Below are 17,891 nucleotides of genomic sequence, written 5' to 3'. Positions count from 1 at the left end.
AGTAATAGTATAAGATTAACATAACACATAATTCATTAAATTTGTAACAAATATACAGAAGGGTTTCATTACATATGTAACAAATTTATTTAACCTTAAATAACTAGCCCAAGATCCATTTATGAGGATAAACAATCTAAATATATTTTACAGGGATAAGGCAAAGGTCATTCTTCTTATGCATGGTAATTCCAGGCTTAACATTTGTGTCAATATCCTCTTTTTTCATCCCACAAGGTAACTCCCAATCAAACGCGTAAAGAAGATTTGATAATGCATGTTCCATCGATGCAACTCCAAGTGCAATCCCCGGACATCCTCTTCTTCCTGCTCCAAATGAAATTAACTCAAAATCTTGTCCCTTGAAATCGATGTCATTATTCAAGAATCTCTCAGGTATAAATTCTTCTGGATTTTCCCATATTTCAGGACCTCGTGCAATAGCCCATGCATTAACATGAACTATTGTTCGTGGTTGAATTTCATACCCTTCTAGTATGGATTTTTCCATTGATTCTCTTGGCAATAGGAGTGGAACTGGTGGATACAATCTAAATGACTCTTTTATCACTGCTTTGAAATAGGGTAGATTTTGGATATCATCTTCATTCAATATATCGCGTTTTTTTGGAACGATTTTCTGATTTCTTGCTGAACTTTTTTCATAGCATTTGGATTCTTCATCAAGGCTGTCATTGTACATACTACTGCAGCTGCACTAGTGTCTGATCCTGCAAGTAACACATTCTACAAAGAAAAAAATAATTAGAAATGTCAATGAATGAGGAAGTTATACCGCATGTCTGCTACCTATATATATAGCACGTGTGTTCCAGGTGAATTTTTTATAGATATATTAGAATGACTGAAACGTTATGGAAATATATATGTAAAGAGCAGGTACTAGTAATATAATACAACAATTTCAAATAAATCTTTAATAATATAAAAAAGATACACCGCCAAATGAAGGGCATATGTTGATGTTTTTTCAAATTAATTCTTTTTAAGCAACCGACGGTAACTTTTGAACTTTGGTTGATAATAGCAAACTTTCAATAAAGTCATAAATGGCTAGTTTGAGCTGAAATAAGTATATAGACTTACAACAATAAAGCATTCATAGAAAACTAAATCAAGAAGTCTAATAAAGAAAAAGACACACAAAAAATAGAAAAGGAAAAAAATTACAATATATACGTACTTCGTAAGACTATGATCATAATAATATAGATGGAAAAACAATCACAAAATTATTACATAATTTGCCGAGTTCTTTATCGACTCTTTCTCCCATATCCTATCAAAATTCAAGAATCTTCTTCATCTACTTTAAATATAGAATAAAAATGATAACCTGTTAGGGGTTTCATGAAATAAAAACGTTGAATTTATATATACAGAAATGAAGGAATACCAAAAGATATCATAAAGTTTTAGATTAAATATTTAGAGGTTATGAATATGAAAAGATGAAAGTTATGGATAAAAAAAGTATAATAATTGAATAAGTAATTAGATATGAGTTATCAATAAGAATATCTAAAAAATAATAACAATGTGTCTCTCCATTTTGTGGATTTGTACTATTTTAAATTATTGAATTTCTTTATTTTTGTAAGGGTGGCAAAAATGAACCCAAACATAGGTAATTTGCCCAACCCACTCAGAATTTTAAGGGTTGGGTTCAAGATAATTTTCATTGGGTTTAATCTCAACTCATTCATGCTTAACCCATTTGAAGAGAATTCTTAATTGAGCCCAATTCAATCTTCAATTTCAGACCATTTTAAATTTTTTATTAAGATATGTTCCGATATTGAAGGTATGAATTATTATCTATTTAATATCTTTTAAGATTTATCTATTCATTTGTTACTTTTTTAACAAAAAACTCTTGAGCAGAAATTCAAATTGTGATTGTAAAAGTTAAATATCAATTTTTAAATTATTGAGATTAATCGGGTCAAATTGAGTGGGTCAAGACCCAATCCGTTTTAGCCCATTTGAGCCCAACTCATTGAGCTCAAATTAAACTTGGGCGGGTCAAGACCCAACCCGATTTTTGTTCAACCCATTTTAATATTTTCAATTTCAACTCAACCCGCCCATTTGACACCCCTAATACTTTATCAACATAAATTATATTATTTATGAGAACAATTACAGAAAAAGTTATGAGAAGAAAAGTTGACTAATTTATGTAGAGAGATACAGATTTTTGATCTATTATTATATACATATAGATTATAGATGATAAACATTATTAATTTAATTATTTCAATTAGAAATTAATCTAAAAAATATAAAAGTCATTAACATTTTTATTAAAATTATACAATTTAATAGTCAAATATTTTATAATATTTTAATTTATAGTAAAAGTAAATTATTCATTCCGCTCCATTTAAGCTAGATTCGATGCAACAATATTTGATTTCAAAAAAAAAAATAATATATAAGTGCTTCTATCGCTAAACGATAATAAAATTTCTATATTTCTATTGGCATATAAATCTCTAATAGGACTAAAGACTAACAAACATTATACCTAGAATATCAAATCTGGGTCCCATATTTGGTTAAAAGATAAGTTTACTATAGGTAGACAGTCGATGTAAAACAACTATAACTCCAATTGTGTGACCTTGCTGACAGATGTGGCTGCCTTGTTTGGATAAAAGATGAGATTTACGATAGGTTGAAAATCAACGTAAAACTAATGAATGTATGCTAATCATAAATGTTACTTTCTATGGTTCAAAAACAATGATTTCTTTCATTTTCAGTCTGTTTTAAAAAGAATGATTTTTTTCTTTTTTTGGTAGTATTTTAATTTCAGCTTTTCACGTGATATGTTTAAGGTTACAAGATTAAAGGACAATTTTGTTATTTGATATAACTTTAATTTAAGACTACAAGATTCAAATGTCTTTTTTATATTCTTAATTCCGTATCAAGTTAAATCAGATCATTCTTTGTGAAACGGAGGAAATATATAATTAAGAAGATTACCATGACAATTGCTTTTATGTCCTCCAAAGTGAGATCAATTGGTGTTAATTTCTCTTTCTTCAATTGGAGCAAAAGATCAAGAATGTCCCATTCCATGGATTTTGGCTTATTGGGATCAACATGCTTCTCAATGAGTTCTTCATAAAACTCATCCAAATCCTTTGAAATTCTTCTCAAGTCTATTTGTTAATCCAGTGAGTTTATCAATCCAACCTAAATAAGAAAAAAAATCAGAAACATAAAAGCTAGTCAACATTGTTTTAACTCCTAGGTAGTCACTTGTTGTATCTTTATATAAAGATATCTTGCATTAAAGTTCTCTCGGGATTAGTTATTTCGTGATAAGTAATCCGAGAATAAGTTATTTCATCTTATATATGAGAGATAATTTATCTGATCACTATAGCAAAAATGGTGGGATAAATAATCCAAGGACTACTGAATACCTCTAACCAAACATGTGATGAAATAATACTACATTTTATCTAAATTATTATACTTTATACTTCATACCAAACGACTCATTGGAGTATGATTTACCTACACTAACAATAAGACATATACTTTGGTATATTTGGTAGATCTTTAATTTATGATTACAAAATATAAAAATCTTCTTTAATTTATTTTCTTAAACTACGTACGTGTCAAATCAAAATAGATCACTCAATTTGAAATCGAGGGAATAGTAACTAACCATAACAAGTGGAACTAGTTACTTAGAAAATAATACTTAGATTGTTTGGCGAATTACTTTTGAAGAGTAACCGTTCACGTTTTACTAATATATTTAAAAAGGACTTTTATTAATATTTGGTTCTTTGTGTATCATTTGATATCATGAACCATATAATATAGTCATAAAGTTGAAAATATGAAAAAAGAAGTGGGACCAAATATAAGTGGAATAATGAGCAAAAACAATGAAAAAAACAGTAGACTATGGTCACCTAAAATATTGTGCCTAACCGATCTACTACAACTAGTTACTTGGAAAATAATAATAGTACTATGTTTGGTTTATATTTATTATTTGCCAAAATAATTTTGTTGACTAGTCGTTTGTATTTACTTATTATTATTTTTTTTAAAAAAAATACTTTTATAAATACTAGAATAACAATTTCTGTTTGCTTAAGGTTCCATAAGTGCTATGGGAGAAAAACTATTTATTTCCTACATTATTTAGAAGAACTTATTTTTCTTCTTTAAAAAATTGGCTAAACGATCTTAACTCTCTAAAATACGCACGCTTCTCTATAGTTTATATTAAGGTAACTATTTAATATTGTACATATATATCGTAATGTAATTTTATATTTTTTTATTTACAAACTTTAATTTCCTAACAATTATACTATTAATTATTTCTTCCCTAGTTATAAAATTAATACACCAGCCTAACTAAGGTTTATTGAATATATAGTATCAAATAAACAAGAGTAGTGAGAACTAAATAAATTAAATCATATGTTGATATTTATATATGTAAACAACTAGTTAGTTATTAGTTACAGCTCTTCAATTAGTTAGTTATATTTCCATTAGTTAGTTATTAGTTACATTTCCATTAGTTAGTTAGAAATTGGTTAGTTGTTAATACTCTGTTAGTTGGCTATATAAATGGCTACTGCAGATTCATTGTAAGTATTACTTTGTATTGTGTTTTCCACAACTTTTATCAATTCAGATCACAGAAGAGTTCTATCTCTTCTTTTTCACTTCTTCTTCTCTTCTTCCTTAAGCTCCATCAATGGAGATCTTCCAAAAGTGTGCAGCCTGTTCTTTTGTTTAACATGGTATCAGAGCAGGTGTAGATCACTGTTCTTCTCATCTCTGAAAATCGAGTTCATCTCCTTATCGATTTCTGCACTCATCTGAAGATCGAATTCCTCTTCTTATAGATTTCAGTGTGTTCTGTTATCTTCTTCTTGTTGATTTCTTCAGTACTCTGTCTTTTGTTTCCTGTAAATCGAATTCACCATGGTTGAAGTTTCTGGCCAATCTTCCACATCAGGAACAGGAGGAACAGGAGGGAACATAATTGATATTAGTAACCCTCTCTACATACATCCATCTGACAATCCAAGTTTGACCCTAGTTCCAGTAGCTTTCGAAGGAATTGGTTATCGATCATGGCGACGAGGTGTGATGAGATCGTTATCTGTGAAAAACAAATTAGGATTCATTACTGGAGAGTTCAAACGCCCTTCTTCAACATCTCCACAATATTGTCAATGGGAGAGATGTGATAACATGGTAATATCTTGGATCCTAAATTCTCTTAGCAAAGATATTGCAGACAGTGTAGAGTATGTTTCTGATGCAGTAGAACTATGGAAAGAGTTAGAAGATCGATATGATCAAACGAATGGTGCCAAATTGTTTCAAATTCAAAGGGATATAAATGATCTAAGTCAGGGAGTTCTTGATGTTACTGTGTACTACACTAGGATGAAGAAGCTCTGGGAGGAGTTGAGTAATCTGAGTATCAAAAACCAGTGTAGTTGTGCTTGTAGCTGTGGAGGTAAAGAAATTATGCACAAGGCTGAACAAGATCGAAGATTGATTCAATTTTTAATGGGGCTTAATGAAGTCTATACTGTTATTAGAGGTAATATTCTGATGATGAATCCACTACCATCCATGGCTCAAGCCTTTGCATTACTTGTACAAGAAGAGAAACAAAGGGAGTTTAAGCCACATAGTCAAATGTTTGCTGAAGGAAGTTCAATGAATTCATCCATACGTGGTGGTTCATCTAATCCATCAGGTGGAAGGTTAAATTCTGCCAATACCAGTTCATCAAACTCAACAGGAGGAAGAGTGTTCAGAACAAATTATGCACCAAGCAATTATCCTGCAAACAATAGGCCTAGACCTTTTTGTGAACATTGCAAGAGATCAGGGCATGTTATTGATAAATGTTACAAGTTACATGGCTATCCCAATCAAAATAACTCATCTAATGGTCAAGGTGTTAATCAGAATCAAAGGGTACAGACCAATTACAATGCAAGTAATAGGTATTCTAGAGGTAAAGGAGTGGTGGCATCTAATGTCTTTGCAGAATCATCAATGGGAAAAGCTGATGCTCATACAGCCTGTAGTGCTAATCTCACCAATGAACAATGTGGTCAACTTATTAATCTGTTGCAACACATTCAATTAGGACAGCCTGAAGATGTTGATTCTGAGGAACAAGTGACTTGTGGAGCTGCAAACTTTGCAGGTATGATAGCTTGCAACTCATCCATTGATTTTGATAAGCTGTCGTGTGGTTGTCTCAAATCAAGGACTGACTTATGGATACTGGATTCAGGAGCTACACACCACATGACCTTTAACATCAACCATCTTTCACATATTACTAATCTACCATATCCTCTGTTAGTTAAATTGCCAAATGGATACAAAGTTAAGGTGACTAAAGTTGGAGATGTTAGAATAAATGACATGATCACATTGTTCAAAGTTCTTTTTATCCCTTCCTTTAAATACAATTTAATTTCTATTAGTTCCTTGTCTCTACATCTCAACTGTACTGCATCATTCTCTAACTCATCTTGTACCTTGCAGGGCCCTTCAATGAAGAGGCCTCTGGAGATTGGTAGAGAACAAGATGGATTGTACTTCCTTTGCTCAGATTGTTTGAAAAAGAAAAAAGACAGTCCATTCATTTCACAGGTCTCATCTTCAATGTCTTGTTCTTCTCACAACAATAAGATAGACTCTCAGTGTCAATGTTTCTCTCATTCTTGCAGTACCATCAATCATTCTTTTTATCCTTTGTTCAATTCTCAGAATGTTAAATCAGCTGTAATGAACACAATTCCTAGTGACACTGATAATGTACTTTCTGATTCTGTACCTCTTTTATCTCATGATTCTTGTAATGATTTGTTATGGCATTATAGACTTGGGCATGTACCTTTTATAAAGATGAAAGGGATTACATCCATTCCTGTAGTTTTTTCATCTAAACAGCCTTTTACATGCAATATTTGCCCTATGGCCAGACAAACTAGACTTTCTTTTCCACCTAAGACTCATAATACATCAAAGATTTTTGAACTTCTGCATATAGACCTATGGGGTCCTTATCATGTGCCTACTCATGACAATTTTAAATACTTCATTACCTTAGTTGATGACTTTAGTAGAACTACTTGGACACATTTGTTGAGTTGCAAAAGCAATGCTTTACACATTGTGAAATCTTTTGTTAATATGGTAGAAAATCAGTTTAAAACAAGTATTCAAACAATAAGATCAGATAATGGTCTTGAGTTTGTGAATCAAGAATCTATCCTTTATTTTCAATCCAAAGGAATATTACATCAGAAATCTTGTCCTTATACACCACAACAAAATGGTGTGGTAGAGAGGAAGCATAAGTATCTACTAGAAACAGCTAGAGCTCTTCTTTTCCATTCCAAATTACCTACTAAGTATTGGGGAGAATGCATTCTTACTGCCACATATATAATCAATAGACTCCCTTCTGCATATCTTCACAATAAGTGTCCCTTTTCTATACTGTATAATCAAGAACCCCAATATTCTCACATGAAAAGTTTTGGCTGTCTTTGTTTTCCTACTACACCCAAACATCAAAGAAATAAGTTTGAACCTAGAGCTACACCTCATGTATTCCTAGGATATCCTTTTGGAGTTAAAGGTTATAAGGTGTTAAATTTGAGCAGCAAGAAAATACATATTTCTAGAGATGTTGTGTTCCATGAAACAGTATTTCCTTTTTCCAGTATGTTCAATTCTCCTGTCAAGTTAAGTTCTACATTTGATAATGTTTTTTTTGACAATGATAATATTGATCTCACTTCTCCAGAACCTGAACAATGTGATCCCATTTTGACTACTTCTCCTTCACCAAACCTCACACCCTCAGAATATGATCCTCCCATCAGAAAATCTACTAGATCTCATAAGCCTCCAGTTTATCTTAAAGACTATATGACCTCTTTACATGCCTCTTTTTCACATCACCATCATATAGCTTCTACATCCTTGTATCCTGACAGTCAGTCACTTATATTGAGTGTGTCACATGATTGTGAACCATCATCATTTAATGAGGCTGCAATGAATCCTGCTTGGCAAGATGCAATGACACAAGAGTTGACTGCATTACATGACAATGATACTTGGGAACTTATGCCACTTCCTACTGGTAAAAAGGCTATTGGATGTAGATGGGTTTATAAGGTAAAACATAAGGCTGATGGGAGTATAGAAAGGTACAAAGCAAGGCTAGTTGTAAAGGGTTACACTCAGCATTATGGAGTAGATTATACAGAGACATTCTCTCCAGTTATCAAAATGACAACTGTGAGAGTTTTGATAGCCACTGCTGTAAAGAAGCACTGGAATATATACCAGTTGGATGTTAATAATGCCTTTCTTCATGGAGAGCTGCATGAAGAAGTATATATGGATATTCCACAGGGATTGGATGTTACAACTAAAGGCATGGTTTGTAAGCTCAACAAGTCCCTATATGGATTAAAACAGGCCAGCAGACAGTGGTATGCTAAGTTGTCTGATGCCTTGAAGTCTAGGGGATACACTAACTCCTTAAATGACTACTCTTTGTTCTATAGAAAACAAGGTCCTTCCACTGTGTTTATAGCTGTATATGTAGATGATATTCTACTTACTGGAAATGATGCTGAAGAAATTGATCAGTTAAAGAACTATCTTCATAACCAATTCAAAATCAAGGATTTGGGAAAGCTGCACTATTTTTTGGGCCTGGAAGTATTATATACAGAAGCTGGAATGCTTATCTCTCAGAGAAAATTTGTACTTGATCTTCTCAAAGAGTATGACTGCACAACATACTCTAGTCTTGCTTCTCCTCTTGACTCTACAATCAAGCTCAAAGCCAATGAAGGGAAACTTCTGGAGAATCCTAAGTCATATAGAAAGTTGATTGGAAAGTTAAATTTCCTCACCAATACAAGATTAGATATTGCATATGGAGTACAGCATCTGAGTCAGTTCATGCAGGAACCTAGAGAGCCTCATTTGCAGGCTGCATATCATCTACTTAGGTACCTTAAAAAGGATCCAACCTTGGGTTTACTCATGTCTTCTACTAATGATTACCAGGTCCAAGCCTTTTGTGACTCAGACTGGGCATCCTGTCCTGACTCAAGGAAGTCTGTTACTGGTTATATTGTGTTGTTGGGATCAAGTCCTGTCAGCTGGAAATCGAAGAAACAAGAAACTATATCCCTATCTTCAGCTGAAGCTGAATATAGGTCCATTAGAAAAGTAGTAGGGGAATTGGTATGGTTAAGCAGATTGTTTGAAGAGCTAACTGTGCCATGTGCTAGTCCTTTTCCTGTTTTCTGTGATAGCCAGTCAGCATTACAAATTGCCAAGAATCCTGTGTTCCATGAAAGAACGAAGCATATTGAAGTCGACTGCCATTTTGTGCGAGCTAAGCTTCAGGAGGGATTAATTTCATTGCATCATATTGGAACTGGTGAACAACTTGCTGACATTCTAACCAAAGCACTCACTGGAGTAAAGCATTCAGCAATCTTAAGCAAGTTGGATCTGCTTGCTACACCTCCAACTTGAGGGGGGGTGTTGATATTTATATATGTAAACAACTAGTTATTTATTAGTTACAGCTCTTCAATTAGTTAGTTATATTTCCATTAGTTAGTTATTAGTTACATTTCCATTAGTTAGTTAGAAATTGGTTAGTTGTTAATACTCTGTTAGTTGGCTATATAAATGGCTACTGCAGATTCATTGTAAGTATTACTTTGTATTGTGTTTTCCACAACTTTTATCAATTCAGATCACAGAAGAGTTCTATCTCTTCTTTTTCACTTCTTCTTCTCTTCTTCCTTAAGCTCCATCAATGGAGATCTTCCAAAAGTGTGCAGCCTGTTCTTTTGTTTAACATCATAATCCACCAAAAGTGAGGGTGAAATCAGGATGATTTTATTATACCAAATTCACTTTAATTAAATTATGTACACATAATTCGAGTTGAAAGCAACGAGAACTCACCCTAAATTATTGTGGAAGTGTATATAATTAGAAATATATTTTAGAAATAAGGCAAAGATCATTTTTCTTATGCATGGTGATTCCATGCCTAACATTTGTGTCAATGTCCTCTTTTTTCAAACCATAGGGTAACTCCCAATCAAATGCATAAAGAAGATTTGATAATGCAAGTTCTACGGCTGTAATTCCAAGTGTAATTCCGGGGCATCCTCTTCTTCCTGCTCCAAATGGAATTAACTCGTAATCTTCTTTTTTGAAATCAACATCGCTATTCAGGAACCTCTCAGGTATAAATTCTTTTGGATTTTTCCATATTTCAGGATCCCTTGCAATTGCCCATGCGTTAATATGAACTATAGTTTTTGGCTGAATTTCATACCCTTCTAGTGTGGATTTTTTCATTGATTCTCTTGGAATTAGGAGTGGATCTGGTGGATATAATCTAAATGTCTCTTTTATTACTGCTTTGAGATAAGACATATTTTGAATATCATCTTCATTCACAATGCCTTTGGTCCCAATTGATTTTCTAATTTCTTCTTGGACTTTCTTCATGACTTTTGGATTTTTAATCAAGGCTGTCATTGCCCATACTACTACAGCTGCACTAGTGTCTGATCCAGCAACCAACACATTCTACAAAAAAATTGGTAGTGAATTAATTAGAAAAGAAATTTGTCAATGCAATATTGGATACATCTATGCTACATATTTTGAGATGACAAAATCAATTCGTCTTTTAGTAATCGGCCCTACTAAGTTTAAACAAGTTGAGGATACCTCCAAAATACCTATTACGATGTTCTTAACTTTAAGGGGGTGTTCGAGTTGGCTCTTAAAAGATGTTTGTAATTTTCTTGATTGATTTAATCCACTATGTCCCTCATTTGATCGATCTTAATACAATTCATTTTAACTTAACTAAAATTTGAACGACAATTCATGTTTGATTCAACCTGGCCATATATATATTTGTCACCTCTACATGTGTATATATGTACATAGGTATATATATATATATATGCATATAATTAAATGTGTGCAAGTGCATGTACTACTAGGTAGATTGAAGACATGAGAAATTACCATTAGAAGTCCTTTTATGTCCTCCAAAGTGAGATCAATTGGTGTTGATTGTTCTTTCTTCAATTGAAGCAAAAGATCAAGAATATCTCCTTCCATAGATGTTGGCCTATTGGGATTCTGATGTTGCTCAATGAGTTCTTCATAAAACTCATTCAAATTCTTGAAATTTCTCTCAAGTCTATCTGTCTGTCCAGTAAGTTTATCAATCCAACTTAAAGAAGGAAAAAAATCAGATACAAAAAAGGTAGCCATCATAGCTTGAGCCTCAGCTAAAAGATAATCAAATCTCTTTCTTTCATGCGCTTCTTCATCAAACCTAACACCAAAAGCAACTCTACATATTATCGTACTTGTTAATGAAATCATTAAGCTACTCAAATTTGTCATTTGAAAACACGCAGCTTGTTGAGATATTTTCTTGATCATTCTTGATACTTCATCTTCACGAATCGGACTAAAAGATTGTACTTTTTTCAGACTAAATAATTGAAGCACACAAATTTTTCTCATTTCTCTCCAATAGTCATTATAAGGTGAAAATGCAATATCATGACCATTGTAAGACAATTTTTGTTGTCCAAGAAGAGAAGGTCTACTACAATATACTAAATCTTGTGTCTTCAATACTTCTTTTGCTAATTTTACTGAAGAAACTACAACCATAATTGAAGAACCAAGTTTCAATGAGAAGATTTTTCCATATTTTTTGCAAAGTTTCCAAAAATAGAGATGAGGAGTTAAACTATCATATTGATGCAAATTTCCAATAAATGGAAGGCCTATAGGACCTGGTGGCAGATTTCTTTTTCCACCAAGGAGAAAAATGAGCAAACTTGCAAAGGCTACAAAGAGTAGAAAGAGAATCATTTTCTTGTCCAACTACACAAAATAATGCTAAGTCACTTGAAATGGCCTACATATATAGAAAAAAATGGATCTTGGGTTAAACTTTTACTCCTTTTTCCTATTAAAGATAAGGAGTATATGACTTCTGGTCAATATAATATAATTAAACAAATTTTAAAGTATCACGCCACTTAATAAGATACATCATTCGTTTCAATTTGTTTGACATATAAGTAATTATACCTAAAAAGAGGACCATATACTTGAAAAGTAAGACCGCGAATAATTCCTCAATATCTTGTTTATTTGCGATAAAATATTTTCTTTCTATATATGTCAGTAAGCGCTATATTAAATTAATAATGTAAATCCTTAATAAGATGAATACTAAAAGGAGGAAGAAAAAGAGTTAATACATTTATAGAGCAACAACATTCGATCAAGTGGATTATTTATTTTCTTTTCTTATGATTTCAGATAATTTTATACGAATTTTAAAAATTATTATATAAAAATATTTCATTTTTACGAAAAAACTATAAATTCACAGCAGACAAAATGGACATTGCATTTATAAAATCACATCCTCTCCAGCGTTGTTTAATGGTTACCTAAGATTATGCCACATCATCTATATGTAATCCAACGGTTTTTATTCATTGATAAATTATTACAAACAAATAAGGGTGTACTGTTTGATAGGAAGATAAATATTTTCAATGTAAAATAGAAAATGTTTGAAGTTTTATGGTTTATTGAGCTGGCGAATGCATAGTATTAAAGGAAATAATAAGAGAATGAAATTTCACCTAAAAAATTAAAATTTGAATTGAAAAATAAAATTAATTAATAAAATTTAAAATGTTTAGTTGAAACAAAACTTAATTCAAATATCTATATAGAATATCACCGACGTGAAGACAATTTATGGTGGCAAGTGGCAACAAAAGAGTTAGGTTGAATAGAGAAATGATAGTGTATTATTATTTGTATTTTAGTATCAAATAAATAGCCGCCATTGATTTTATATAAATGATGTGACATAACCTTAGTAAGCCATTGAATACATGTATATTATCAGAGGCAAAGTCAAGATAAGGAGTTTGAGGATTCTAAATCAATTTTAGTTTGAGAGTTCACTTGCTAATATATATATATTTATTTAATTTTTTAATACAAATATAAAATTTACGAAAAACTATTAAATTAATTCGTCTGAACTCATAAACTTCACCTAACTCTGTCTCCGTATATATATATATTGGAAAACATGAAAGTCATGAAATGGGACCAAATATTAGTGGTGGAATAATGGCAATATATTATTCATAAAATATGTATGTCCTCTAGCTAGCAATCAATATTATGCAAACTTTCAAATATACTAGGCAGCATAAATATTTAGATATCATTATTTTAGACAAAGATTAATTATATATATTGCGGCTAAGCCTTATCATAACAAATAAAAAGGAACAAAAGTATATTACATAAGGCGAATAAATTAATATATTGTAGGGAAAAATGGCACATCTAATTAATCCTCAATTATGGATAACTTTTAAATCTTGATACTTGTTAGATATGATTAAGTATATTTTATTTTTAATTAATTGACTTGTGTTTTTTTTTACCTTTTGTATAGAAATAGAAATGTTATATTTAAACTGTTTCTTAGAATTATAACAACACAAACTTAATATAAAGTATAGGTAACTAAATGATGTGGTGTTATATAATTTGTTGTTGAATTTGAAAAGAAGGATCAAACTAAAATTTCATTTCAATTAATTGAAGGTTAAATGTTAGTTATGATACGGGCTCTATGCTAGCAGAATAATTGAAAATAAATTAACTACCGAAAATAACTAAATAAAATTTTAATATAAATTAATCAGCTTAACTACTAAGATTCTAGCTAATTGAATAGTGTGATATATACAAAGTAGTAGTGGAGAAGTAAAAGGAAAATTTCTTATATACCAAAAGCGGTTAATTTAATATATACATAATTCGAGTCCAAAGCAATGATAAATTTAGATAACCTCAAAGAACTCATCTAAATAATTTGGATTTTTGGGATAAGACAAAGATCATTTTTCCTATGCATAGTGGTTCCAGGCTTAACAAATGTGTCAATGTCCTCTTTTTTCATCCCATAAGGTAATTCCCAATCAAATGCATAAAGAAGATTTGATAATGCAAGTTCCATAGATGCAACCCCAAGTGTAATCCCTGGACAACCTCTTCGTCCTGCTCCAAATGGAATTAACTCAAAATGTTGGCCTTTAAAATCAATATTACTATTCAAAAATCTCTCAGGTATAAATTCTTCTGGATTTTCCCATATTTCAGGATCCCGTGCAATTGCCCAAGAGTTCACATGAATTATAGTTCCTGGTTGAATTTCATACCCTTGTAGTGTGGATTTTTTCATTGTTTCTCTTGGTATTAGGAGTGGAGAAGGTGGATATAATCTAAATGTCTCTTTTATTACTGCTTTGAAATAAGACATATTTTGAATATCATCTTCATTCACAAAGCCTTTGGTCCCAATTGATTTTCTAATTTCTTCTTGAACCTTCTTCATGGCTTTTGGATTCTTCATCAAGGCTGTCATTGTCCATACTACTGCGGCCGCGCTAGTGTCCGATCCAGCAGCAAACACATTCTGCATAAATTTGGAAGAAAAAATTAGGAGTAGTTTCATTTTTTTCTTTAGAAATGCAAAATATAAAAGATCAAACACATGGAAAATTACCATGAGTATTCCTTTGATATCATCCAAAGTGAGATCAATTGGAGTTGATTTCTCTTTCTTTAATTGAAGCAAAAGATCAAGAATATCTCCTTCCATGGATTTTGGCCTATTGGGATTTCGATGTTGCTCAATGAGTTCTTCGTAAAACTCATCCAAATCTTGGAAAATTTTCTCAAGTCTATCAGTCAATCCAGTAAGTTTATCAATCCAACTGAAAGAAGGAAAATAATCAGACATAAAAAAGCTAACGGACATAGCTTGAACTTCGGGTAAAAGATAATCAAATCTCTTCCTTTCATGTCCTTCTTCATCAAACCTAACACCAAAAACAACTCTACAAATAATTGCACTAGTAAGTGAAATCATTGAATTGCTCAAATTGGTGATTTGAGAATCAACAGCTTGTTGAGATATTTTCTTGATCATTCTTGAGACTTCATCTTCGCGAATTGGACAAAAAGATTGCACTTTCTTGAGACTAAATAAATGAAGAACACATATTTTTCTCATTTCTCTCCAATAGTCATTATAAGGCGCAAAGGCAATATCATGACCATTGTAAGACAATTTTTGCTGACCAAGAAGAGAAGGTCTACTACAATATACTAAATCTTGTGTCTTCATTACTTCTTTTGCTAATTTTGCTGAAGAAATTACAACTATTGGAGTAGAACCAAATTTTAATGAGAAGATTTTTCCATATTTGTTGGAAAGTTTCAAAAAATAGATATGAGGGGTTAAACTATCATATTGATGCAAATTTCCAATGAATGGAAGGCCTATAGGACCAGGTGGGAGATTGTTTTTGCCACTCTTTTTAGCTTTAGGAAGAAGAAAAATAAGAAATATTGAAAGTGCTACAAAGAGGAGAAAGAGCATCATTTTGTTGTCCAACTTCACAAAATAATGGCCACTTAAAACGTCTAAATATATATTAAGTTGAAAATGATATTTTACACATTTCAAAACATTTGTCAGCATAGATTAGATAGCATTAGCCAAAGAGTATATGTAGTGAATAAGTTCACAATAGGTGAAATGTATCAAATGTTGAAATAAAAAAAGTGTATTTTTTTTTAAAATTTATTTAAGTTGCACAGATGGGGTGCTAAATGATCTCTTACGACTATTTGCAATAATTAAATATCAAATATATTTTTTTTAGATTCTATATGTATAAGTAATTGAACCAATAGGGTATTTTTCAACCATGAGAAGATTGTGTACCATAAAATTTTTATATTTTCCTTCCATATTGGAACTTGTAAAAGTGTGCAATTTAATTGTTTTTCCATTGGGACTTGTATGAGCAATAACGTCCACATATGACTTGATGAGAACTACAACTCATGAATGTACATCCTTTACATTACACATGGCCAAAACATCTCAAAAGTGAAGCACTCCAAAATTTGCCTATAGAATAACAATTTCTCAATAATATTAACCTTACAACTTTTTAAGAGTTATATTCATTTCATTGTTCAAAATTTGGACCTTCCACACAATTTTTTGTAATAATCATACTAATTATATATTGACAAATAATACATCAGTAGCGCGATTTTATTTTCACGCCGTTTCTTCCGTTAAATTAAAAATCGTTGATCCACGAATGATTTTGTTTTTCATTTTTTTTTTAAGAATATCGCCAAAACGTTCATATATCTTTCTTATAAAAGGTAGTGTTTGTACCATATGGTATTACTTATTGTATCTTAGTAAATAGGGAGGGCCCGTTTAATTTTGGGAGTGTGAACGTTTTGTTTGAATTTGAACTAAGTAAAATAGATTGAATTAACAAAAATGACATTGCGTAAATCTATATGAAATTTTACTTTAAATCAAAATACACCAATCCGTCCAATTTGACCTTATTTTGAAATATTTGTAGTAGCAAATAAGAAAAAAAGTTTAATTATGCTAATTTATGTATAAATAATTAAATATTGTAATGCTAAAGTAAAATAAGACAAGAAATATAAGTAGAATGGTCCAGAATACAAACTGATACAAGTATAAGGGTCCATCAGACTATTTCGCCTTTTATTTGGCTAATCATTTATCTGTCCACACTATATGATAGATTCAAATTAAAGATCCTTGTAACCATTTATAGCATTGAAGTAGATATCAAATATACCATCGACGGTCATTTTGATATTGATTCCAATACGATATAACTTATCGAGATCTCTTTATTTTTCATAATTTCCAGGTACCTGAACCTTTGCTAAGATTTTAAGAAATGTTATGTCATAGTGCTCTATCAAAGCACTTCTCAAGTTGTGTTGTAACGGATGCAATGTGTAACGACCCGCTAGGTCGTTTTGAGAACTAGGACTAGTTTGACTCCTTTTGAAAAATTTAAAGGGGCATTTTTAAACTATTCGAAACTAAGAATATTTAGTTGATAAAATTTTTAGTGAAGAATTTGTCTAGTTAATAGTTAGTGGGTCATATCCATAATTCATTTAATATCTTTTTACTTGACCCATTAATTAATTTAGGTTAGTGGGGTTAGTTTATTTATTTTACTTAATTAACATTAAGAGGGCAGAAAACAAAAGAGGTAGAAACTGATTTTTTTTGGGTAGCGTAGATTACAGAACGTGAGGGAGCCAACGAAATCTTCAGGTAAGAAGCAATTTGAAAAATTTCTTGATTGTTATATGGATCCTAATGAAGTAAGGTAGATGGAAAGTTGATCCCTTGTTCGTCTAATTATTATTATGAGTTCGAAAATTGATAAGAAAATTAGCGGAGAACGATGTATATTTTCTCTGCAATAGCAGTTTAGAGTATGTCGTTCCTGTGACTATTACTAAAAGTTTATTTGTTACACTTAATGAAGTTGAGGGAAAATATTTAGATCATGTGATTATTAATAGGAAGAATGGATGGAATTTTTTTTTAAATTAAAAAGGGACGAGGATAAGCAGTGAGTAAAAAGACAATACTGCGTTAATATGACTTAGTCATATGCAGTAATGCCTTGTCATATTGGAGGTGGGAAATCATGAGAAAATCATGATCTAATGATTGACAATCAGATTATAAGCCAATCATTTGGCAAGTGCCAATGATTGGCATTTGTTATAAATTTTTGGGATTTGGTAGTCCTTTTTTTTTT

General features: G+C 31.4%; 2 protein-coding genes and 1 pseudogene across 2 annotated transcripts; all 3 read right to left on the bottom strand.

Moving 5' to 3' along the window:
* Position 1: 1 nt before the first annotated feature.
* Positions 2 to 3,506, bottom strand: LOC107030495 (annotated as a pseudogene).
* A 6,468-nt stretch (positions 3,507 to 9,974) lies between these two features.
* LOC107029812 (cytochrome P450 83B1-like) lies at positions 9,975 to 12,096 on the bottom strand. The gene is made up of 2 exons (XM_015231260.2): positions 11,152 to 12,096; positions 9,975 to 10,701 (listed from the first exon to the last, which is right to left on the bottom strand). Exons 1-2 carry the CDS (start codon positions 12,016 to 12,018, stop codon positions 10,093 to 10,095), a joined length of 1,476 nt encoding a protein of 491 aa, XP_015086746.1. The 5' UTR covers positions 12,019 to 12,096; the 3' UTR covers positions 9,975 to 10,092.
* Positions 12,097 to 13,949: 1,853 nt separating this feature from the next.
* On the bottom strand, positions 13,950 to 15,677 carry LOC107030596 (cytochrome P450 83B1-like). The gene is made up of 2 exons (XM_015231860.2): positions 14,759 to 15,677; positions 13,950 to 14,668 (listed from the first exon to the last, which is right to left on the bottom strand). The coding sequence occupies exons 1-2, from the start codon at positions 15,638 to 15,640 to the stop codon at positions 14,057 to 14,059; spliced, it is 1,494 nt and encodes a 497-aa protein (XP_015087346.1). The 5' UTR covers positions 15,641 to 15,677; the 3' UTR covers positions 13,950 to 14,056.
* Between the last annotated feature and the right edge of the window lie 2,214 nt (positions 15,678 to 17,891).

This window comes from Solanum pennellii, chromosome 9, assembly GCF_001406875.1.
Source record: "Solanum pennellii chromosome 9, SPENNV200".
In the NCBI taxonomy this organism is placed as follows: Eukaryota; Viridiplantae; Streptophyta; class Magnoliopsida; order Solanales; family Solanaceae; genus Solanum; species Solanum pennellii.
The sequence above is the reverse complement of the archived record's forward strand: the minus strand, read 5'-3'. Positions and strand labels throughout refer to the sequence as shown.

Excerpts from the sequence above, each read along its gene's own strand:
- LOC107029812 (XM_015231260.2), bottom strand. The coding sequence starts at position 12,018 with ATGATTCTCTTTCTACTCTTTGTAGCCTTTGCAAGTTTGCTCATTTTT. Across the intron at positions 10,702-11,151 it reads ACATAAAAGGACTTCTAATG|AATGTGTTGGTTGCTGGATC; the intron begins GTAATTTCTCAT and ends ATTTTTTTGTAG.
- LOC107030596 (XM_015231860.2), bottom strand. The coding sequence starts at position 15,640 with ATGATGCTCTTTCTCCTCTTTGTAGCACTTTCAATATTTCTTATTTTT. Across the intron at positions 14,669-14,758 it reads ATATCAAAGGAATACTCATG|AATGTGTTTGCTGCTGGATC; the intron begins GTAATTTTCCAT and ends AAATTTATGCAG.